The 25,527-nt window shown below is 49.9% G+C and overlaps 1 protein-coding gene across 3 annotated transcripts in view; it reads right to left on the reverse strand.

Moving 5' to 3' along the window:
* CABLES1 (Cdk5 and Abl enzyme substrate 1) overlaps positions 1-25,527 on the reverse strand; it is an 87,693-nt gene that overhangs the window by 19,040 nt on the left and 43,126 nt on the right. For 2 of the 3 annotated variants that reach the window (XM_072949112.1, XM_072949114.1), the window contains exon 4: positions 13,557-13,634. The exons of the other annotated variant lie outside the window; for it this stretch is intronic. In XM_072949112.1, the coding sequence (XP_072805213.1) occupies positions 13,557-13,634 (78 nt within the window). The remainder of the gene's footprint in view (positions 1-13,556; positions 13,635-25,527) is intronic. 3 annotated transcript variants of the gene reach the window in all.

Consider the following 25,527-nt stretch of genomic DNA (forward strand, 5'->3'; position numbering starts at 1 on the left):
CATCCCTGGTCATTCATTCTGATTCAGTCAGGTGGGGTGTAACCTGGGCAGCAGGAGTTTTAAACGCTCCCCAGATGACTCGGAATTGCAGCTGTGTTTGGAGAGCACTCTCTTTCAGCCTGGCCCTACAACACAGTGCTTGTTAGCCAAAGCCGCCCCAGGCCGGCCACATTCCTGCCGTGTGGCCTGGAGGGAGGCACCACCTTCAGGGACATCTCCTACAACCCGAGCAAGAATAAACAAGATGCAAAGGCAAGACTCTCCAGGCCAAAGGTAAAGGAATCAAGGAGAGAGAGAAAGGGAGCCAGGTGAGAGGTGGGGAAGAGAGACAAGAGCCCCCCCCCCAGCCAGACCTTCTAAGAAGGGAAAAAGGTATCCTCTGACTCTGGAGCAACCGTCCTCGTCCACAGGCATTCCGTGCATGAACTGGCTCCCCTGTCCTGCCTATGATGCGAAGTGATTAATGACAGTTTTCAAAAGCCGTGATAAAAATTCACATCCTACATGAAGCACAGAGCAGCAAGTCCTTTTGCCCTGAGGGGCCATGGGGACAGAGGAGACGGGGCTTTTGGCAGTGCCAGACACACCAAAGGACAATGAGTAACAGTGCTCCCCAAGGTCACAGTGTTCCAGGTCCTTCGTGAATCCTGGAGAGAAGGGCAGGGTGCCCAGTGATAATTAAGTCTGAATTTCCCTCCAGCCCTGTAGAAGGGAGTTTATATTATTTATATTCAGCAAACTAAAAAGAAAAAAAAAGCTATATTTCTTGCACAGCAGAGCTGGCTCACCTGTATTGGCTATATTCAGAAACTTCACCAACATTGTTGTAAGTATTACAACTGCCCTAGAAAATTGAGTGCTTTGTGCTGGCCGATAAGGGCACACTTTTCCATTTTTTTTGGCGCAGGGGAGATAGATTTATTTTTTTAATGGAGGGACTGGGGATTAAACCCAGGACCTTGTGCATGCTAGGCACGTGCTCTACCACTGAGCTACACCCTTCCCACCTCCAGTTTTTCCTCTGCCTCATATTCAGGAAAAGGTTCCACTAACTTTGGGGCTGCCGTTTTGGTGGGACTGAATTAAAAGCACTTGGGTACACACATCTGCTTACACAACCACGTGTCCACGGAAAATGAAACACATCGTATCTATTTCAATCACGTTGGTCTCTTTTAACAGCTTTTGGATTTGTATACATTGAGACTCTTGGGATCTGCAAAATATATCTTTCACAAAGAGGCTGACAGACTTCTCTAGGTGGCAGCTAAGTGCACTCATAAGAGTTGCTGAATCCGTATACAGTTGGCCCTCCAAATCCACAGGTTCCACATCCATGGATTCAACCAACCACTGATCAAAAATATTTGGGAAAAAAATTCTAGAAAGTTCCAACAAGCAAAACTTGAATTTGCAGTGAGCAGGCCACTATTTACATAACATTTATATTGCATTGGGTATTACAAGGAACCTAGAGATGATTTAAAGTGTATGAGTTGAAGGGGAGGATATAGCTCAGTGATAAAGCATGTGCTTAGCAGGCGCAAGGTCCTGGGTTCAATCCCCAGGACCTCCATTCAAATAAATACATAAGTTAAAAAAAAAACTTTCCTAAAGTGTTATGAGAGGATGTGGGTAGGTTATACACAAATACTATGCCATTTTATATAAGGGATTTGAGCATCTGTGGATCTTGGTATCCACTGGGGGTCCTGGAACCAATTCCCTGCGGATACTGAGGGATGATTACATTAACAAGAACCGTATGAAATTGATGTTATTTGTCTGTTTTGACCTACATAAACAGCGACTTCACACCACAGCACCTAATGTACAGACAAGGTAACTGCTCAGGCATTAATGTGTCAGTGTAACACAAGCAAGAGACCTGTGGTCCTCCATGCCCCATTGCTGTGGGAGCCCTGGGTTGAAGCCAGAGGCAGAAAGGAATTCTGAAGTGTTGCTGGTTCACCCAAAGAGAATCTTTCAAAAACGCCAGTGAAAAAGAATTAAGCAGAAGTCCCACAGTAGTGATAAAATCTTGATGTTTTCTTTCTAAGATCATCATTGTGAATTCTTGTTAAAATGGTGTATGAAAGTAGAAATATCTGTTTGGCTCAAATGCCAACATTAACCCTCCAGTACCAGGAGGTTGAGCTGGGGACCAGAGAACAGCGGCTGCAAGTAATTAAAGCAAACTGAAGTTAGACTTTTCTATTTCTTTGAAAAGCCTAGGAGATGACTTTTTCCAAGATAGCTCTAGAGTACAAATATTAATTTATTTATGTTCTACCTCCTAAAAATGGAATGAAGGCAAGTTCAAATACCAGATGTGGGTATTGTTCAAAATTGTAAGCATTAAGGTTTAAATGCTGTAGCTGGCACTCAGAGACAGAGTTAGGTCACAGGAAAAGATCTCATTTGGGCAGATGAGCTAACAGAACCACTGGTAGAACCGCGGACAACGCAAGGGTCGGATTCTTTCTCTTCTACGGGCCCGGGCGACACCACAGCTCAGACTTACTTGGCTACCAGAGCTCATTTCTCATTCTGTTCAGGTTTGTTAACTTCTGCAGAGGATGTAGGCAACAAACACACTGAAAACCCAACACAAAGATTTTTCTGCAATGTGTGGCTGATGGGGTTGGAGAGGGGATGGTGGCAGTTCAAGGTGGGGCAGGGGAGGGGCTCAAAGTAGACTGGGGGGGATATTAAAACAGAGGATGAAAATGCAGTGAGCAGTTGTACCCTTAAGCAAGGGACAGAAATACAGGTTGGTTCTTTTGAGGGGGCGTAAAGCTATCCTTCACAAGACGGAACCTCAAGTCACTTAATGCAGCTCTCCTGGAAAGCCCGTAACTTCATGGCTGGAAACCCCCTGGACCTGTGTCTTAGTTTTGGCTCCCACGGCATAAAGTGAAAGTACATGATTTCACAGCGTGGCGTCATCTGGTCAGAGCAGATGGCCAATCTAGATATCCTGGTGCCCAAAGGGGGTTACCCTGATCGCTATTATCCACACAGCGGCCAACTCATGATTTCATCTTGTGGAATAGGTAAAATGCTCTTTCGTTTCCTTTTTTAAACTCACTGAGCCATGATGCATGAAACTGATCAAACAAGATTCCCTACTAGATAACAAGAAATTCAAGCTACGGCCCTTTTCTTAGGGAGCATAGGAACCAATATTCCTCTTAATTAAAAAAAATAAGATTTAAATACTTAACGCCTAGAACATAGATAGAAAAAAGTGTGTGTGTGATCAATTAACTAGTTTCCAGGGCTTTCTGCTTCCAAAGTGGGAATGGCCTGACTTTTATCCCTAATCATTCCTTTCATGGCGCTCTAAACTCAAGACCTTGGAATGCCGACTGGGAGCTCCACTGGGCACCTGCTCTCTAAAGGACCACAACAGGTTTAACGCTTTGATGTGTAAATAATTTCGCAGCCAATTAAATATTAACAGGATTTCCAGATCCTTCAAAAAAAAAATTGAGATTTGCTCTGCAGAAAGCAAAGCCTGAAAGCTGGATTAGGGAAGGAAATACCACTTGTGAGCTAATTTTAATTACGAGATTACACATCCACTGGAACTCAACCATAGAAGCATTTATCACAGTTTAAGAAGCCCTGTTTGTCGCCTCTTCAGATACGGCCCAGCTGCCATCTTGGATTGGGTCTGCTTCCTTGTATCGGAGCAGAACGTTAGCACCACCCCCAGTTCAGCCGATGGAACAAGGCCCGGGGCTGACAGGAAAAAGTGAAATCAAAGCAGCTTTTAGTCTAGAAGTCCAGCCCCTCTGACACTCAGCACTTCATTGATAAACCCCTCTCCACCCCCCTCTAGGGTAACTGGCAGACAATGAAAGGACCTTAATGGAGCTTACACCAAAATCTTTGTCTAAAGGCAGCTCCTATAAACAGCTGGGTAAAAGCATGATTCATCCATGAGATCATTCCTGAATCTGTCTCTGTGTGGAAATATGCTTGGTGTGAGGAAAGAAACACAATTTATGAATGTGCAATTTTCCACAACGAAAAGAGATGTTTTTGGGGAAAATGGGTGGGGAAGAAGGGGGGGGGATGGGCTGGGAGCCAGGCAGGCAGCACTCAGGCAGCTTGGAGGCCCTAAGAATAGAAGAAACTGTTCTCTGTGCCACAAAATGTCGATTCAGGAAATGGACCCAAGGGGATGACCTCATCTGAGATGCCCCCATGCCAAAAAGCTAAAGACATACCCCTCGGAAGCTGCTTTTTGTAACACGCCCCCAGAGACACCTGGTGCTCCGCTGGGAAGCCATTTTCTTCATCACGTGTTCTCTGATACATTAACATCTAATCCAAGCACTCTCATTCAATCAGGTGTGGTTACCTGAATGGGTCTGTACCCAGACACATCTCAGAAACTGTTTTTTGCTGGCATCACTAGCTTGGTTATTTTTACACAACTGGAATCACAAGTTAACTGAGTTCATTCCTACTACCTTCCGGTTGGGTCCACACATACAGAAATACCTACCAGCGTCCATGGTTCAGGAAATCAAGAGCATCTGGTCACCCACGTCATTCCCCTTTCACACAGGACAACGCCTGCCTCTCTCACTCCCCAGCGGGTTGCTATCCAAAAGCTTTGGAGTTGGCCCTCTGGAACTCAGAATGCATTTTCCCACTGACACCGTGTTATTTATACACGGTGAGTAGCCCACACAATGCCCTTTTGGCCTATAATGTAACTGAACCAGCTCAACAGCACAAGCGAGAGCTGTAGCTGCAGGAGCAACAGGTCAGAGGGTGTAGGAGGACGAAGAAATAAGAGAAAGTTGGGTTTCTCTTGTGTTTTCCTGGTTTGGGGCTGCCCCCAGTAACATTTTAAGGGAGGTCAAAGTTGCATTATTTCCATCTCCCTCTCTGAACCTCTTTTTCCTTCTCAGGACTCCAGGATCCTTCCTCTTAAGCTGTTCCAATTCTTCACAATTTCCTCTCTCTCTCTTTACTTCTGAACCCAGATTCCTTTACAGCTCCCAGATTTCCCACTCCTGGCCCCCCGGTCTTAGGTGGAGGTGTGGATGAGCTGCTTACCAACTGGGGGCTGCCTACTTAAGAAAGTCGAGCATCTTGCTGGCAATTCATTTCATACGCAGAGGGTCGCCAAGCCAAACCACAAATCCACGCTGGGAAGGAGAGGGCAATGACTAATGTGGATAAAAGGCAGAAAGACTCAGACAGGCCTTGGCAACTGTCAGCTGAGAGAAGGGGAGCTGGTTTAAGGCTGGGACTCTTCCCAGAAAATGGCATGATTTACAAGCTTAATCTGAGAATAGTGTTTACAGCGACGGGAAGGTTTGATGTGTACAGTTATAGTGGAAGAGACAGGCAACATCTGTTCCTCTTCTCAGCAACCAGCTTCCAAAAGCTTGTTTTGAAAGGTGGGATTTGGCAGGCCTCTTCCGACCGGCAAGAAAGATCAAAACAAAACAATCATCTTGTCACATTCCACACACGCACATGCATGAAGCGGGAAAAAGAAAGACTGGAAGGAAGCAGACCAAAATGTTAATGATGGCTTTGAGATAAGGCTCAGTAATTTTGATCTTCCTTGTCTTTTTATGTATTTGCAGGATTTTTAAAAACCAGCACGGACCATTGAGGAAAACAACTTAAAGACCAAGTAAAAGCAGATCTGAAGACGAATTTCATGTTTGTAGAACACTGGCCAGCTAACTCACATGAACCAGATTAAGATTTGCTGTGTTGGCAACGAAGCAGCTCTGTGACCAGACAAACACGTTACCAAAGTTCACATTTAATGAGTCTCTACTACAGGCTGACACGGTGCTCGGAGAGTTCATATGCAATATTCCACTTAATGCTCCCCACGCTCTGAGTCTGGCATGATAGCTGATTTTGCAGAGGAGTGATCCTGGGACCAGAAAAGCTAGTTAATTTACTGGGACCGAGCACTCTGCCTGACTGCCCGCTCTCTCCCTGGCCCTTGTGGCTCCCTGGCTTCAGGGATGGAGAAGGACTATGGTTTCCCAAGGGGGCCACGAGGGACAGAGTGGACATGAGTGGGCTTCTCATCCCCATTCCCGCTTTTCTGGAATAACTCTTATGTTACTCTGTGTAAACTTGTGTTGTTAGAATGGTTTCTGAGGCTAAAAGAGAAAAAGTCTGCAAACTCCAGGACTAGACAGTCTCCAAGTTCTTGTAGCTCTGGACGTCTGTCTCCAGTGCTGAAAGGCGCTCCCGTCAGTGAGCTCCTGTGACCTGGCGTTAGCTGGCGAGTCGCCCATGTCAGATATCCTTTAACGAATTCGCTGGGGGACACTATGGGAAGAAGCCACAATGCCCTTATGTCCAGGAAGGGCTTCCAGGCCCTCGGAAGTGGTTTCTGCTCCTCAAGCTCAGCCAGGAGGCCTCTGTTCTGAAAGGCAGTCCGTTCCTGGTAATGATAGTGGAACTCTGCACTCAACTGCTGGTGATTTGAAAGGTCTGGGCGGAGCCTGGAGACTGCCAGCCCTCAGTCTCATGGGCCAGTAAACCCTGACGTCTTCCCCACACGAGTACCTGATTATAGAGATGGCGAGGCAGGTCAGGCTGGGGCTGAGCACCTGCATCTGGGTGTGGCTGCACACCCTCTGGGCTTAGCAACTTTCACTGTGGGTGTAGCAGTTACTCCCAGGGAAGCAGGGCCCCGAGGTCCACGTCAGCTCCTTCTTGTTAGCCCCGTCCAGGCCCTTCCTCCTGACGGACCAGCACCACCGTGTCTATGGAGTTGCAGGGACGAGGGGCCAGGCTGAGGGCTCCTGAGAAACAGCCCTTGCTCCTGCTGAAGCTGAGGGTCTGGCCGTCTCTTGTTGGGGGTAACGATGTATCTTAGCCCTTCTTAACAGCCTGGAGACAGTCCTCAGAAACACCACTTCCATTCATTCACTGAACAGAACACCTCTATGTATTTCTTCCACAAACGTAACAAGAATGTGGGCTGCGCACCGTGCAGTGTAGAGAAGGCTGAAGGGCTGAGACACAATCTGCACCCTCAGGAGGGTGAGGACAAGTGACAAAGAAGTTAAACACGTGTGTAAGCACTACGTCAGGGCCAAGCAGAAGGTACCGTAAAACATGAGTGGAATCTTAGTGGGGCCTTGAGGTGGGCATAAGCACCAGGGAGGGGCACCCAAGAAAGCAGCCTGGAGAGGTCCAGATGCAGTCCTGGCCGGAGGACTGCAAGTTGGTGGCACTGCTTGTGGCCAAGCTTGGCTGAACTCCGAGTCCTGTGGTTCAGTTATCTGTGGGGTCCAATTAGAAACTGTCTTCTTTCAGGGAAGCATATTTCGGGGGAGGCAGGGGACCCTCACTTCCGTGGGGGCTCCCTCCTGGGGCTGATGTTGGGTCGGGAGCTGGAGTCCCCCGGTGGCCACCCTAGGTTCAGTCTGGGGACAGGATTCTGCAGGGAGCCACTGGGGCAGAAATCACAGACTGTTCACAAGTCCCAGGAGGGCTGAAAACTACATTTCCCACACTCCCACAGGTGGCCCAGATTCTTCACCTGAAGCCCGGAAGCAGAAGCAAGGAACACCTGGGGGGAGACCAGAACGGTAGGGCGCCAGGCGGAGGCATCGCCAGCACTGATTTCTCAGGAGAAGCCCCAGGATGAGCTGCATGCTTGTTCTAACTGCACGGCCTCCCACTGGGTTGTTCCTACGTGTCTATGCTGGTTTCTGCCTCTCCTGGACATTCCGTGAACTACCCCAAATCCACTGTCCCCCACCAACCATCAGTGAGGATCCTGTTGTCTAAGTGGACCCCACCCTACACTCCACTCCACCATGCCCATTGCAACCACTGTGGGTTCGCTCAGTAGGCATGACTGAATTCCTAACGTGAAAGAGGGAGGCAAAGGACAGTTACTGGAAGCATCTCATTTCATCTAAGGGATGTATTCCTGAAGTGCTGTGCGTGAGCAAATTCTGTGGATCAAATAGTTCAAGAAATAAAACAAGAAAGCTTATTAAGAGAGAAAGCAAGCAAGCTCTTAACTGTAAAAAGCCCTGTCACCAATCCTTTTGTGAAGACAGGTTTGGCGCTGAGAATACTAATCCTCTAATGTAAGTGTTCAGCACACTTTCTCAGAGAAGTCTTTTCCACACACAGGAGGAAGACCCTTACCAGTCCCTGAACTGCTTCTGGTGGTGCCTGTGGGACGACCTGGGAGCACCTGGGAAGGTGCAGGGAGATGTGAGCCAGCAGCACTCCAGGGTCACCAGCCAGTCCCCCTGGGGGTCTGCACCAGGTCGACACCTGGAGAATGTGCCCACCTCCCCTCTCTCTACATGCCTTCCTATTCCACAGTCGACAACTGCCCAGAGGGGAGAATTACACAGATTACTTTCCCCAGAGACTCCACCCAGAGATGCCTGGGGTTTGCCCTTGGAGGAGCCCGGGCTGCAGTGTAAACCGACGACCTCCAAACCCTTCAGAAGGGAAGACCCAGCACCATGGCCACTGGGTCCCCAGGAGGTGGCCTTCCTGCAGCACATGATAGCCCCAAGTCACCCAGATGTGCACCTCTCAGCCAGGGCCACCTGTGTGTCCCTGGCCCCGGGCCAGCAAGCTCAGCCCCGAGGCAGTGACGGTGCCAGGAACACCCTGGCACGAGCACTTGAGGGACGGCCTCTGTGGGGTCAGCTGGCCCCAAATCAGAGCCTGCAGCCACCCAGCCTGCCTGTCCCGCCCCTCCCTCCGCCCCGCCCCCTGCCGCTGTGAAAGGGTAACCGGAGGACCCAGCTCAGGCGGTGGTTGTGGAGATTAAACGAGCAACTGCTTATAAAGCACTCAGAACAGTGCCTGGCACACGTAAGCACTGTTTACGTTTCAGCTTATGTTATTACCTCTATTTGTCATGTTCACACGTGTGTCTGAACACATGGTCAGCTAATCCTAAGGAAATACACTGTTTTCTCGGATATCTGTGTCTGTAAATCAAGGCAGGGAAGAACAGTTTGGAGACCACTGCACTTGTGAAGCCATCATCTGCTTCTAGAAATCACTTTGTGAATAATCCTGATGCCAGCTTAGCATAAAACTGGTGACATGCAAAATGACCCCGAACATTTCCCACTAGTTCTCAACCTAGGGATGACCGAGCCCCTTTCCTTGTAGCCCATACCTGGACAAAATGTACCCCCAAAGCTGTAAAAAGTCACCAGATCTGCACATTTTAAAAACTCAAATTTTGAACAACTGGAGAGAAAAAAATTATTCAGATATGAGCTCTAAAAGCAGCTGATGGCTGGTGAACAGCATGTCTCATTCATAAACTCCTTGTTCAACCAGACTTACAGCTCCCACGTTAGCAAAGCTGACGAGGACAAGGACAGAGCAGGCATTCTGAGCATGCAGCACCTTTGGAGAGGGTGGTTGAACCTCCCCACTGGATAAGGGAGGGAAGTGAGACCCTGGGGAAGGCTGAGTGATGGGCCTGTGACAGTGACATCCCAGGACCAGGGCCTGGCCTCTCAGCAAAGCTCACTTCTTTCTGTCCCCATCCCTGTCCCCTCCCCCTCAGTACACAGGCCTGAAGCTGCAGAGTTGGTCGGCAGTGGGATTCCAGCTCGGAAGCTGAAGTCTGTCAACATGTCAGGCATGATGAGACCCCGCCTGGAAGTTCCCGTGGACCCAGACTGTCTGCTAGCATCCTGGGAAGTCATCACTGAGGCTGGAATAGCCTTCTCCCCCTCGCTGAGACCTCACACTTGTATTCCGGCTGAAGACCCACCTTCTGTGGGGAGCATGCCCCGATCCTTCAGTCCGAATTCATCCCACTCCTTCCTCTCTGCTCTGGCTGCACACTGTGCAGGGCTCACTGAATTGTCTGCTCTCTTGCTCAATGGTTAGTTCACTTACTAGCTTGTTTCTGTCTCCCACCATTAGGGGGTAGGCTCCCCAAGGACAGAGGCATTTTCTTGTTCGCCGCTGATCCCTACTGCACAGAACAGGGCCTGGCACATAGTAGGTTCAATGGACTTCCTGGGGTGAATGAATCAAGTCTGCCGTGCAGTGGTAGCACCTGCATGTCTACATGGGTGGCAGGTGGGGATGGCAATGGACTTGGAGGGGCGGGTGGGAGGCAACATTTACACCCCTTCAGCTCATCAGTTCACAAGAACTGGGTGCTGGGCGAGTGCGCCTTCCACGGCTGCTGGGAACTGGGGGCACGACCCAGGCAAGGAATGCGCACTTGGCTTGAGCCCCAGGACCCACGATGTAGGTGCAGCAGCACTCCCTTCTCAGGACAGGAAGGGAGACCCAGAAAGAAGGGCTTGTCCCAGGGCACACAGACAAAGGGACTTTACATAGCAAACACTTGGCTTTCACTGAAGCCTGTAGATTTATTGTGGACGTGGATGTTGACAAAGACCTGGAAGCAGTTCAAGTGCTCTCTAGCACCTGTTTGGCACTCCCCAGTTGTCTTGGTTTGGTTTTTCACATGTCTGGCTTCCCTGCTCAATGACAAACTCCCGGACAGTGGCGCTTCCTCATCCCCGCCCCCTCCCTGCCTCCATCAGGGCCTCCCACTCACTAGGGGCAGAAGAAATCACCAAATGCATGAAGGCACGAATGGATGGATGGATGGTAAAACTCTCCGAAGACTGGTCTGTCTGCTTCGGCCAACTGCTGTCAGGAGCCAAAATAAGTGATCAGTTTAGAACCAAGAACAAAGCTTTAAGGTCAGGGTGGGAGGGAGGGTGAACCAAGGTGTGAGAGCAGAAAACTCGGGAAGCTCCAGTGCAGCATGAGAAGCCGCAGAACAAAACCGGGAAGAGATAAGGCCGTCCTGAGAGCTGCTTCCACGCAGAGGAGGTTCAAGTACACAGTGGATGAACTTTTGAGTTTCCTGTTTTTAAAACTGCCTTGGGCCGAATTTGGGACCGTACATTATCCCCTTCAGCAGGGGGGTTCGTGCTCGTCTGGGAGAATCAGGCACACGTGGCCTAGTCCACGTGCATACGTACAACGGAAACATGGGCGCTGGAGACCACAGGGTCAGCAGGCCGCGGCGGCCAGAGTCCAGGGCTGTGTTGCTGGGTCCGCTGGGGGTGGGCGTGAGTTTCACCCCCCGTGCCTCAGGGGCCTGAGCTGCAGGGAGGTCATAGCATGTCACCTCTAAAGTCCTTTCCACCCTTGACATTCTATGACTTACGCCACAGAGAGGACGTCAGCATAAAAGTAAAGGAATTTTCCACAGCGGAAAGGTATTAGTTAGCATGTACATGAACTACATTACTTAAAAATACTACATGTATATAACTTACTAGGTTAAATGTTTTTATTATTTGAGTACAGCCGTTTCTCAATAATTAGTTTTTAAAAAACCATAATTATGATGTGGCAGTTGTTCATAAATAGGATATCTGATCATTAAAAAATTTAAAAAGCAGAATGCTTCTTAATCCTGCCACTAAGTTACGACACTGTGAGTTGCACTCAGAGTTTCTTACGTGAGAAGTTAAGTAGGATAGGCCGCAGAAACAGGCATGTTTTTTCTGTTAGGTGTTTACAAAAGATCCGAGTATGCGTTCTGTTATAGAAAATGAACCCTTTTGCACTATGATTTCTTCATCTATGAAACCTGAAGGAGTGGTGCGTTTGAGTTTATTCATGTCTAGGATGTAAAGGTTATGTCCTGTGATCCCACACACTGGTTTTGCTTCTTTATCTGGTCCAACCGGCAGAATAGTGGTACGTCCTGTGACACACCCTCCTGAAACACACCAGCCCTTCCCAGCAGCGGGGAAGGAGACCTGGGCTCTGACAGACCCCTGTTTCCCAGCACTCTCGTGTGTCTCCCCTCTTGGCTTTAAGTTCCAGGAACCAGGACCATCTTTCACTATCTTTACCCCCAGGACCTAGTCACATAGTAAGCACCCAGTGAATGAATGAATGGAACATAGCCAAGGAAAAATTACATTAATCAGAGAGGTCAGCCAGGGAAGCCCAGAAAAATAAGGCCAGCACCGCACTGCCCAGGCAGGTCCTGGCTGTGAGAGGTCGTACTTGCAGACAGCCTCCTGCTGATGATTCAGTTCCCCTGGAAGTGTGCTTACAGGCTGGTCACAGTCAAACACTCTGAGCCTGGGGGCCGTTACTTGTAACTGGGATTAGTGAACTGGCCTTCCGGTCGCCCATAGGTCTGTGTGCTGGTACAAGCCACTGTCCCCAAGAAATGAGTCTGCTCTCAGGGGTGGCCAGACCCAGGACCATAGCAGGTTAAAAAGATAAAGAAAGCCTTTCTGTTTTCACTCTACATAGTAGAGTAGATGTCTCTTGAGGGCAGCCCGCTGGCCATGCCCAAGTGGTCCTTGAACCTCTGAGCTACAGGATTTGCTTTACACTTTTTACGACACCTACTCTGCAAGGTTGTCATAAGGATGCAGATAAGAAAGAGGACTGGCACGAAGTAAGTGCTCAATAAACAGTAAGATTATTGTTGCTCTTTAAGGCACGCATCTAATAAATGACTGAGTCAGCATCCCACGAATAAAGATGCTCTCTGTCCTGTCCCATGGACCTTACAGGGTAAAGTTAAAAATAAGGACCATGGTGAATTTAACAGGCCGGAGGTCTGACAGGTGTGCAGGGGAAAGGGAAGGTCCTGGTGAATGGAGACGACCAGGCAGAGCCCATGGAAGATGCTAGAAGATAAATAAATGGTGGATCAGCACTGGGGCCATGCTCCCTCCTAAGGGGCAGTGGTCATGTGTTGCTGTTACAATGACTGGAGGGCAACCCCAGCATTCAGTCTGCAGAAAACGGAGCCGACATCCTCTAATGCTCCTGGCATCCTATGCAGGTAACTGTCCTGCCCTAAGTACCAGCAGCTCCCTGACAACAAACGGCATACAGTGGGTGCAGTGAACAGGTGAGGGGACAAGGAGTGAGACTCGGGGAGCAACGGCACAGAGTCTGGGGATGCGAATGAGGAGACAGGGCTCTGCCAGGTCAGAGCCTCACTTACCCACTTCTTTTTAGAGCTTTAGAAGGACGGGCTTGTTGAACGAGAGAGTTGTGTGTTCCTCTGGCCTGTGGTGAATCACACAGGCCTGTTCCTGATACCACTTGGCTTTGATACTTGCTCCAGCTTGCTGGGCAGTGTCCAGCCCCAAGCCCCGGATGCAAGGAAGCAGGATGACCACATGATTTGTCCGACTCCTTTCCTGACCTACCTTTTCCCAAAAGTCGATGAGGCCCTGTGGGATGAGTGGGCCCCAGACTGCTCTGGCTTTACCGTATTGGAAGAGGTGACGAAATGCATGTTTAGAAACAGCAGGCGGTATGGTAAGGACGCACATGCACACACACATGCGCAACAGTAACAAGGAAGCTTTCTGGCTGAAAAGAAAGTGGAACTTTTTTTCTCTTTCAAGTTTACAAAAATTGAATTTGCAGTGTCAAAGCAACGCAAGGTCTTTGACATAGAAAGGGTGGCCACATTGGACACATGGAGTCAGAAGTTTTCACCCAGAGAACTACAAAGCAAGCATGCGTATACATACCCAACTTGGGCGTTGTCGCGATATGGCAGCACTGAAAATATACTACAGAAGGATCTTCTGCCACTGATAAGGACTATTCTAAAAAAAAAAAATAACAAATACACAAACTAAATGCAAAGGCTCTCAAATTAAAACAAAAATTCTATAGCAATTAAGCATTCATAGCTGTATCTGCGCACTCCCGCCCCCTCCCCTGACAGATGGCGTTCTGCTCTCTTGCAAAATGCAACCTCAGTGCAGCAGAAGTCCGCTGCCTCTCCTTATCCAAATGTTAACGTGGTGAGACTCCGGCGAGGGTCTCCAAGGAGCACACGTGAGTCCCCTCTCCGGTGAGAAGTGCTGGCTGTGGGCTGCACGGACAAGACGGAGCAGACGAGCTATGAGTCTGGGGGCCCAGTGCTGAGCAAACAGTCACGCCACATTTAAACCATCCATTTCTACTTTGCAGTAAACAATGCAAGAGCAACAGCGCCAGAAACCGTGAGCAGGAAAGACACTCGGATGCCACTGTGATCATTCGGGTTTTTTATATGCTGGCAGCATTTTACGCTCTGAGAATAAACTGAGGGAACAATTACATAATCAGTCTTAGTCTCCATTCCTGCTATAAAGATACTACTGGAAACGGTTCTACACGAGCTCTTATGCAATCAAAGGCACTTAAAAACATTAAAAAAAAAAAACTCAGAAATACTTATCCTGGCATCTGAGAATAACTTTTGCCAAAGAGAATTGCTGATGAAAAAAATGGGGAAACAGTGGAGGAGATTAAACACCAACATTCTTTAGCCCAATGGTAACACACGTCGGATATGGAACTTACTGACTTTTGTAACCTTTTCCTTCAATAATCATAAAAATAAAACCAGGGAAAAACAGGAGTACTAACTCCATCAAGGTTTAGGTATTTTGACCTTGCTTTAAAATTGTGATGTTCAATTGTCTGTGTGCTCAGGATAAAATCGGGTTCCCTGGCATGGTAACCTCGGCCCTCTCCTTTCCGCTCTCTCTGCTTCTGTGGCCTCAACACACAGGCACTACTTTCCCCTGCTATTTATCACTCATCCATGCGAAAGTACTTGCAGTAGACCCACCTTCAAAAATGCCTGCTCTTTCCTATCTGTGTCCTCTGCATGTTATTTCTTCTGACTGTTATGTCCTACTAGGTACACTGGGTGAACTCCTATTTAATCTTCAAAACCCAGCTCACAAGTCACCTCCCCAAGAAACATTTCCTCTCCTTTCACTGAGTTACTCATTCCCTTTTTGGTGCTGCCTCCACTCCTTATTTCCAATTCCAGCAGTGCCCTGATCACAATGTGCTGCTAAACATTTGCTGCCCTTCTCTTCTGAAGAACAAGTTCGAGGGCTGAGTTCATGGCAGCCCCTCTAGAAACACAATCTGGGCAATGCCAGGTTCAAAGTAGCACCTGAGTATCTGTAACCTGGAAGCCAGAACCAAAGCCACATCCCAGCTTCAAATACTAGCTCTGTCACCTTTGTATGACCTCAGGCATACACTGATTCTTCAGTTTCCTCCTCTAAAACCACAGGATAAAATCAGTAGCTCTCTTATCAGAATGTTGTAAAGAATAAATGAGTCCACTACGAACTCATCTACAAAACAGAAACAGACGATCAGAGTTTGATATTTACAAACGTTAGCCACTATACATCAAAATAGGTTTTTTAAAAAAGTTTCTTTTGTATAGCACAGGGAACTATGCTCAATATCTTGTAATAACCTTTAATGAGAAAAATATGAAAATGAATATATGCATGTATATGCATGGCGGGGACACTGTGCTGTAGCTGTACACGAGAGACTGACACATTGTAATTGAGTGAGTAAATGAGTCCCCATATGGGACAGCGCTCAGAACAGTGTCAGGCAAGTAATAAGCGTGCAATAAATATGCACCATTTTTACTGGGAACTGCCTTCTTGGGTTGAGGTAACAGCTGAAGGATGACACGTGTGGCCTGTCACAAAGGTGTAACGGGCACACAGAAGTGCTTCTCTCCTCTCTCCTGGGAGACGGTTCTCATCAGATAGCAGAGACCCAACCGTGGTCACAGCTCCAAGGATAAGAGGTGTCATGTCCATAGTGGGCCACCAGGGCCCGGAGGGCCGAGGGTTAGCTAAATCCTGGGCACACCACCCTGCTGGACACGAGCTCTCACTCAGAGGGACAGGCAGCAGGGCTATCCCTGCAGCGCCCAGGTCAACTGACTTTGGCAGACAGAATAATAGCTCACATCTGTCAAGTGTTAATTAGGTACCAGATTCTAAATGCCTGAACCAATGAGGCGGGAGCGAGTTAAGTGACAGAGGTGACACACACACAGGGTGGCTGTCTGGGGACTCTTTTACCACCACGGGCCTCAGGGCTTTGCTCTTCCTAAGACTCACTAGGAAGTCTGCTCCTGTGGGTGTGACCAGGCATCCATGGATGCTCTCACCCAGACTTTCTAGGGCCCGCAGGTCACCAGGCGGAGCACAGGGTGGGGCCAGAGGGAGACCGAGCACCACAGCCCTGAGACTGGAGCTGCTGGAGCCCCGGGCGGCTCCTCCTCCCGCTCCACTCAGCCTGGAACCCTTTGGGGATGGAAGGATAGAGGGCCTCCGGGCACAGCCCCGCCACCGGCCCCGCCACCCACCCAGGAGGAAAGCATCCGCATCTTCTGCAGGCAGGGGAAGGAATGCGTCGCACAGACCCAACAGGCTTAGTGTTCCTGCATTTCCTTCATCACTCAGTGCTCATGTGTCCTTCCTTCCCACACACAGAATCTGTTTGGACATTTTCAATACAACAAGAAAGTGAGACTGTAAGTGCATGTGAAATGCAAGCATTATTTCAAAGTTTCAAGCACAACGTGCCCTTGCGGTAAACGGCACGTAACTTTAATCGAATGCTCGCACTGTGCGGTCCTCAGCAGTCAGGTGCAGGAGAGGCTGGCCGCCTGGGTCTCACTCAGAAAAAAGCGTTATTCTTGTGCACAAGCCAAGTGTAGCCACTACAGTGTGGACTGTTTCCCAACAATTCCGGCAGGGTCAGTACTCCTCTGGCTGGCCATTCTCAAGCAGCTGGGGAAGGCGGGAGGAAGGACAGAAGGCAGGAAGACTGCACACGGGGGCACTTTCCTTCTCTTCTTGGATCCAACCTTCCCTAGACTCCTATCTCTGCAGGGGCCAGAGGAGAATCCAGAGTAGAGACGCGCCCAGCAGCTCTGCATCAGGTCTGCGGCTGTTCACACCCTGGGGGAGCTGAAAGTAGCCAGGGGAGCTCCCAGGACACATCCTACGTGTTTCCTGCAGCAGCTCTGAAGTCGGCAGGGACTTCAGGCCTTAGGCAGAGGAGACAAGTATCAACTGGTGGCGAGCTCTTGTCTGTTTCCTGCACTAGCAGCTCCAAACAGCGTGAATCTCAAGACAGGTCGCACGTGTCCAGAATCTGGAGGGTTCCTGTGAATTTGCAGCTCTGCTCTTTACAAGCACGGGGGCAACATCCATCATAATGGAGATGCTCAAGAAGAAAATCAGATTTGTTTACCTCCTCTGAGTGTATTTGTGAAAGAATTATATCAGATGCTAGTTGTCAGGAATGATGGAAGACAGCCAAACTCTATTTCCAGTGGGCTCCGGCGCTACACTTATCTTCTTCTATAACCAAATGGTATGCAAAGAGCCCACATAATTTTCCATCTGTGACCTGTAACACTTTACTTGGAGTCAAGATGACCAGAAAGCTTTACACAGAAGATTAGGACTTCAAAAGAGGAATTAACTCCAGGGAGATGGGTCTTTTAAGGAATTAAAGATCACATTTCCACACAAACATCTGCCAGAGGGGAAAAAACAGCAAAAGAAACAGCTCCCCAGGGCTGCAGCTCACATGGGCAGAGCTTCCTCTGGACACACAATGTTTTCCAAGCCCTTCCAGGAAGCATGGAGAGTGCTCTGCTGCTGGAACGCTGTCCGACTTTCTTCTTACGTAGCTTCAGTTGCAGACTTAGGAAAGTGTTTCTGGTATGAGGGAACTTGGAGCTTCAGACCACAAGCTTCCAAAAGCCAGGCTTTGCCCATGCGATCCTGGAGTGCTCAGGACGGCGTGGAGATGCACAGGGGTCCCCCCTGTTGACATGGCCCCACGGGCCACTTTCACTGAGTCTGCTTTCAACCGTACAGCCCTGCACCCACAGTGTCAGACCAGGTAACGTCTAACGCCATCCAGGACCCTTAAGTGTTCTCTCTTACGCCAAAAAATTGCCTTCATGTTCTATTTCCAGAACCCTGGGGAGTCTCTGTTGGCTGTGAGAAGTTTTGATCTCTTCCAGGTGGAATATTCCATTTTAGCAAAGATATTCACTTAAGGACATAGAAACAGGCAACCAACTTCAATAGCTGGAGCAAAGAAAATCACATTGGCAACAATGCAGGAGAGCCCAGGGGTGTCGACGGCCCAGGGGTCCGTGCTAGGTACTGGACACACCTGTAGAAGCACCTTCTCAGATTCTGTTGTTCAGTCCCTACACGTCTAGGAAGCGAGAAAGAACACACTCAGAAATGTTGGTGTTGTGGGTTGAATCGTGTTCCCCCAAAGGACATGTGGAAGTCCTAATCCCCAGTGTCTGTGGCCTTATTTGGAAATACAGTCTTTGCAGACGTCATCAGCTAGGATGAGGTCACGCTGGATTAGGGTGGGCTTTAGACCCAGTGGCTGGACTTCATAAGGAGAGAGATTTGGAGACATCCAGACGAAAGCAGAGAGAAGGCCACGTGGTGATGGAGGCAGGGATGGGAGTCACGTGAAGGCCATGGATGCCAACAACTGCCAGCAGCCACCAGGAGCAAGGAGAGGCAAGGGCTGATCCTTCACCGGAGCCTTCAGAGGGCGCATGGCCTTGCTGGCACCTGGCCTCCAGAGCTGTAAGGGGATGCATTTTTGTTGTTTAAAGCCAGCCAGTTTGTGATACTCTGGAGGGCAGCCCTGGAGAAAGGAAACAGCTGGCCTTCAGCCACTTTCTTCCCAGCGCCGCTTGGTGCCACTTGCTCAGCAGGTCCTCTGTGCCCTGATGCAATGTTTGCTGGTGCCCGGAGACAAGATTCCAGACCAGGGAGCTGGCAGGAGGGGAGGAGCCCGTGGAGCAGAGGGACCTAGAAGCCTGAGCAAGTGGTGGGGCTGGGGCCTGCGACAAGCACCTGGGAGGAGCAGGATCCCGACAGGTGAGCTCCGGATGAAGGGAAACAGACCTACCCAATGACGTGTGAGGCCGCACAGGGCGCTGGAGCCGGGGGCTCAGGGGACACAGCACTGGCAAATTCGGCAGCAGAATGCATGTGAAGACCTACGCTGAGACCCGCAAGAACGAGACGGTGGCATCACCATCAGGGGAGGCGCCAGTCTTCTTACGCCCACTGCCAGCACCACCACCCTCTCCACGGCCACCTCCAACACTGCTCACATCACTACGATGACACTGCAGGACTTCGCTGCCTGCTAAGGTAAGGTGTACCCTGTCCTACAATCCAGGACGTGGTGGAAGATTTCTGAGAAATAAGTTACACGATCTGCCTCTCCTCCTCCCTCCTTTCCACAAATACCACTTAATCTGTGCCAGTCCCTGTGCGAGGTGCTGGGGACCTGCAGATGCAGGACACAGGCAAGGGCTCATCCTCACGAGGCTTATGGTTGGGTGGGAGACAGTTACACAAGGGTGTGACTTTCCTGACTGGGGAGTAGAGGGCGCTGTCGAGCACACTGCAGGGTTAATCCAGCCCAAAGGAGGCTAGGTGGGCTTCCTGGAGGAAGTGACAGCTAAATGAGACCTTAGGGAAAGGGGGCATCAGGCTGTAAAGAGAAGATATGCTGGCAGAGGGACTGGTATGAGTCAAGGCTGGGAGGAGGAGCGGAAGGCCTATTCGAGGCACTGAGTGTGCGTTAAAACTCTCCGGACTTCCGCTGCCTGACCCAACAGGGTCTCCATTCCTCTGTAGGTCACTGTGACCAACACCTACCACACACGCAAAGCTCAGGCTGGAAGGCTGCTCTCTAGAACGCCCACTCCGAGCTGCACCCTCGCTAGGATCAGTCGGGATGCCCCCCGTCTGTTTATTCCAGCTGTACTTGCTGGTGACACTTGTCCTTGTTCATTAAAGATTGCACAAACTAATGACATGTGAAAACAAACACAGGAAAGAAGGGCTTGTTTCTATGTAAAAAACAACAATAACACTGATTGCTTTAAAATATATTCAAACAAGACAAGTCACTGGAAAAATCTGCCACTGAGATAGGTGTGGGCAGCTATAAAAGATAAGGAAAGAATTGTAAAACTCCAAAAGGATTTTGCACTGAGTTTCTTGGGTCACTCTAAAGAAGTCCAGTCTGGGCAAAGCAGCAGCGGGTGGAAATGATGACGTGTGTGAGGTCAACGCCACAGACTCCGCTCGGGGGCCCCAGTGCAAAGAAAGACCTGGCATCAAGCCCCTGTTAGAACAGATGACCCCCAGCATGCCTTAAATTAAAGCACGGTGTTTAAACTACCTATGTCACTTCTGTGGGGTTTTTTCCCCCAGCATTTACTAATCTCTTCCCTCAACCAAGCAATTAGTGTAAATAATTCAGCAGGGCCGGACCTGGGGCTCAGGGGGCCTGGAGTGGTTATGACAGCGATGGTGGCTGAGCCGTGGCTAAGGGGGCACCCCCCGGGATGGGTTCTTGAGATGAGAAGAGAGGGGTCGGGGAGTGGGGACAGACAGCAGAGATCACATGTGCAGCGAGAGAGACTAGGGGACAGCGGGGGTGCCGGGCTGCCACATGCCTTGTTCCATGGCGCTGGCTGACACGACAGAAATCAATCATCTCCCAGTTCCGGAGTCCGAAAGTCCGAGCTCCAGGCGTCAAGGGCTGGGCTCCCTCTGATGAAGGCACAAGGTGGGATGTGTTCCCGGCACCTCTCCCAGCCTCTGGGAGTCCCTTGGCTTGTGCAACAGAACACCAGCCCTTACAATGACGCGTGGCGTTCTCCCTGTGTGCACGTCCATCTCCAAGTCCCCCCTTTTATAAGGACAGTCAGGTTAGATTAGGGGTCCACACTGCTCCAGCTCAATCTCAACTAACTACGCCTGCCATGACTCTGTTTCCAAGCAAGGTCACGCTCTGAGGTACAGAGGGCTGGGGCTCAGCATGTGAATTTGAGGGGACACAGTCCAGCCCATAACGGGGATGCAGGGGGAGAACATGTGGAGCGTGGTGTCACAGAGGTCACACCCTCTCATCTGTGCTCCTGGACAGCACGCGGAGCCGTGTCCTGAGCGCGGCCCCAGCCCTGAGCCGTCTGCTGGCCCTGACGATGGCTTTCTTCCCAGGCTGCCGCGTACCACTGGTGGGGACCAAGGTCTGGTCTCCCCCAGGCTCACAGGCCCTCTTGCCAAGCAGAGAGGTGAAACCCAGGGAAGGTTCTCTCCAACTCCGAAATCTTTTTTCTGTGACTCATTTTATTTCCTGTAAATCAAACTGGTTGAAAAGAAGCAACAAGCATTCCCAGGCCGAGAGCTTTCCAGCAACGTACATGGGCGCACCAGAAGCACCAGGCACGGCTGCTCTCAAAAGAGTTTCTCTCAAAAGCCTCGTGCAGAGTCACAGGAAAAGCCAGCATCCCCTCCATGCTTCTTAACGAGGCATGGATAAGAAAACCGTCATAATCCCTGCATGTGGTGCTGACCAGCGCCAGCCCCAGCTCCTCCCTCCCTCCCACGGTCACTGCACCAGGGAAGAAGTGGAGGAAAATCAACGGGTCAGTCATGCTTGAAAGCAGCGCTGGGGGACACTTTGGTGCACAAGAGGCTGGGCTCAGGAGTCTCAGTGAGGTTTGGGGTGATTAAAGGCTCCTCCAACTCTATCCGTTCGCTGTCCTTCAGGACTGAGGTTTCACTGACAATGGGTTGTAGACAATGAAGATACAGATAAAGATGCTTCCCTGCCAGCCTCTTGCTGCTTGGGGGATGGAGGAGTCTAGGCTTTTAATAAAGAACTAAAGTTCTGGGAGGGGAAAGCCTGCTTGGGAAAAGGCAGATGTTGCACGGAGCCTCACAAAAGATGCCCAACATCTGTTGGAAGGGACAGATTTGTTTCAGGGAGAAAAGGCGATAATGTTTTTGTCTTTTCTAGATGGCCTGTCTGGAGCTGGTAACTTGTTGCTTTGTTTTTTTGAAACGTGCCACTTCCTCTGACTCATTCTTCAAACTAAACTAAGCTGTCAGATGGGAACTGATGAGATGCCAAACGAGGTCTTACTTCAGTTGTTACCCATTCCCCTAGTTCCCTCCAAAATGTTCAGTATGAAAACGAAAAGCTACACCTCGACTGCAGTCGCTGCACCTTTTTGACCAGATAAAAGGTGTCGGAATCTTTCATACTTTTGTTTTTCCAAATGAGTTCAGACTTTAAAGGGACAACGCTAGCTCACTTCTCTGTCCACTCCCATCTCAAATCCTTTTAAGTCTCTTTGAAAATTCCTTTCAAGGGACGAGACAGCCCAGTCCAGTCACTGCCAAGAGCACTTCTCTGCCTGCTCAGAATGAAACAGTTCTCACAGCTGACCCAGGAGGCGGCCACTTCCGGTGCACGTGGTGGCCATCGCTTGTGTACAAGGCAGACATTCGAAAACCAGATGACTTCAAAAGGAAGCAAAATAATGCCTGTGAGAGGGAGACGCCCACTGGAAACCAGGGCTCTGGTCTCCCATCGCTCTCAAAGACAAATGTTTTTGAGTCTCCGGAGAATTGAAAGCACCAAGAGGAGATGTTCTTTCATAACAGGACCATGAGGGTCACTGGACATAAATGTCCTTACAGCCCCTGGCTAATCGTCAGTCTCCACGCTCAGAATCTCCGCCTTCCACTCTGATCTAGTTCCACCTGGTCAGGAATCAGCTCTCCGTTGGCACCAGCTGGCCTCCTGATGTTTGTCATTTTCAAGGGCGTCTCCTCCCCAAGGACCAAGATCTGTCTTCAAGTCTGGTCAACGTCCTCACCCCGCAGTCAGTGAAGACACAGATTGGAGTGAACGGTGACTGGATCCTCTCTACTAACTAAGCAGCAGCTCCCAGTCCCCAGCCACGGTCCTCAGGATGGTCACAGGCCCATTCCAGACTCTGTGGCCCAGGGCCTTGGACCCCTGTCCGTCGTGACAAAGGGTTTACTCATACTTGTGTGAACAGTCTTTTAAAAACCTCAAGTCATTTTTGAACTTCATATCAAAATAAATTCACTCTTAGAAGACAATATACAATACTCTCACACTCTTTAATTTTCTATAAGAATAAGTTTACCAAAGAAGACCTGCGATGCTTGCCCTGGATTTTTGGTTGGCCAAAGTGCTCCTGTTCAAATGCAAGCCAGATCACATCAGTCCTCTACTCAGCCCCCTCCACGGCTCCCATCTCACTCACAGAGCAAGCAGACGACTTCCAATCCCCCCCAGGACTTCCCAGGGCAAGTCTCGTCCTCCTCTCTCCCTCTGTCTATTCCACCCATAGTTCCTCGGGCACACCCCCTGTGTTCTGGCCTCAGCCCCTCTGCAACTGCTGTTCCACCCATCCCGAATGCTCTTCCCCGCTGGTCCCGCACGGGGCTGGCTCCCTCACCTCCTTCACAGGTCTGCTCAGAGGTCTCCCCATCAGTGGCGCCCCACATGCCCCAATCCCGCACCCCTGAGCTGCTTCAGTTCCCCTCCCCGGCACGTCCATCCCACCTCTGATGGGATTCAGTCACTCGTCTACTGTCTGTCGCCAACGAGACTATAACTCCTTGAAGCAGGCTCACTGTCTGCTTCACTCACAGATGCACCCCATCACTTAAAACAGTGCCAGCACAGAGCAGGTGTCAGCACCTCGGTGCTGAAAGGACTGGACCCAGGCGTCACCGCATCCTTCATCGCTGAGGAGCTGCTTTATTAGGTGCCATCTGCCTGGATGCGCTTGCCTCCTTCCAGAAAGGAGCTGCTCAGTGCTGGTCAGAGGTCACAAGGAGGCTCTGGATAGGGGCACAAGTCGGGGCTGGAGCAGGGACCAGCCTGCCCATCTGGGAGGATGCCAGCTGTGGGCCTCCGGCTCTGAGCAGGCTCCCTTTCAGTCTCTCGTCCCGGCTGCAGGAGGAGGCAGACACGCCAGTACTCAGGCCGCTATGTGCTCAATCCAGATGGACCTTGCAGCTCTCTAATGAACACCTCCAGGCTTCTCTGTGAAGCCTTGCTCCTCCCAGCTCAGGCAGGCAAACATGAGTTGAGTGGCTCCAGCACTGGCTGCAGGAATGCCCCCTCTGGTGTGGTGCTGTGTACAGGCGCCACGCACCTGAGGAGGGGGAATCAGAGTCCCCCACTCCTCCACCACCACACCAGTCCCAGCCCCTCCCTTCTGAGCGCGCACCCAGGCTCCCTCCTGCCCATCACCCTGCACTGCATCCCACCCACCTGCCCCTGGCCACCTCCAACAGGACGATCTCACACCTGCTGCCCAGCTGCAGTGGGGGAGTCTCCTCCCCTCCTGGAAAGGCTGGGACCCCTCCTCCCACTCATCAGCTCTTGACCACAATTTCCTTCTGTCACTTCAGAAATCACAGTTTCTTCCTGGCGCCCTCCTGAGTTCTTTCTTTCATCTGTCTAAGAACAGTCCATCCCTGCTAATAAATCAACCAGAGGGAGGAAGGAGACCACCTCCAGCCCTTTCATCTTCTCCGGCACAGAAAAAGCAGCCCTCACCTGGGCAGGCACAACCAGCCGCCGCCACCGCAGCCTACAGCCTGTGCTGGGGGCTTCCTGCCCTAAACTCCAGCCCTCAGATCTTCAGACAAGCTAACAGTCGCTCCTGATTCCCTCTGAAAATTCCCCAGCAAAACTACCAGCAACTGTGTGCTTTCTGGACTGTCTACGTTGTTTCTGGGCCAAGGATGTGCTGGGGGAGGCAGCTTCGTAATATACACTGGCAACCTCATTAGTCCAAATCTTTTATTAACTACTTCCTCTTACTATGAACCACGCCAGGTAATTATCTGACTTTGTATCCGCGACAGCATTGAGAAGTGGAGAATACTATTAGTGTGGCCCACTTTTTGGCTTTGTCATTGATTTTATTTAGGAATTTAAGGCTTTTTATGTTTACTTTATGGTTCAAGAGACTATAGACAAAACATCAGTATAAATAAATGATGAATAATTGTTCTAAAAAATGGCATAAATAAGGTTTGGATTCAGTAAGAGCCACAAAAGGAAAACAGTGTGGTTAAGTGAAAAGGCACAATAAATGTGACAGTGAAAGTCAGCGTGAGAGAGAGAAACTCAGAATATTCTATTTCACAGATGACAGTTGGGTGCATTTTAACTAAAAGCTCTGTACTTAAGATAGGAACACATACTGACTACGTAAAAATTACTTGATGAGTGAGCTCGATTTTGCCATTCTGAAATCACTGAGTAGCTGTAAAATTATGGTCTCTATTCAAGTGAGGTTTAAAAAGTTAAGTATAAACTCTAAGGAAAACAAGTCTTTAAACACTGTAATTGTTAGTATTGGTTATTCAGGCTGCACAGTGTATCTTACACCAAATTACAGTAGTGCTGGGCCTTAATCATTCCACAAGTCTCACTTTTCTAGCCATTTTCATTCGGTACAGATTAGAGAGTATTATGGGACCCATATGATCTTCTGTAAATCAGGAGATCAAACAAAATGTTCTTTGTGGCGGGACCTCGGCTCTGGGATGGCGTCTCTAACCCTCTTATTCAAGGGAAACTACCATCCAGGTCACAGGTCAGCGAGGAGGAGCTGCCCCCAGGGGTACAGAGCATCAGGGGACCCCAGGCGGTCTTGGAGTTCTGTTCCCAGCTTCCATGAATGGTCTTAGCCTTCCAGTCATAAGAAATACTGGCGATTAAGATTCACATCTACTTGTTGCCGGGAGAGTTTTAATA

Source organism: Vicugna pacos, chromosome 24 (genome assembly GCF_048564905.1).
Source record: "Vicugna pacos chromosome 24, VicPac4, whole genome shotgun sequence".
NCBI lineage: Eukaryota > Metazoa > Chordata > Mammalia > Artiodactyla > Camelidae > Vicugna > Vicugna pacos.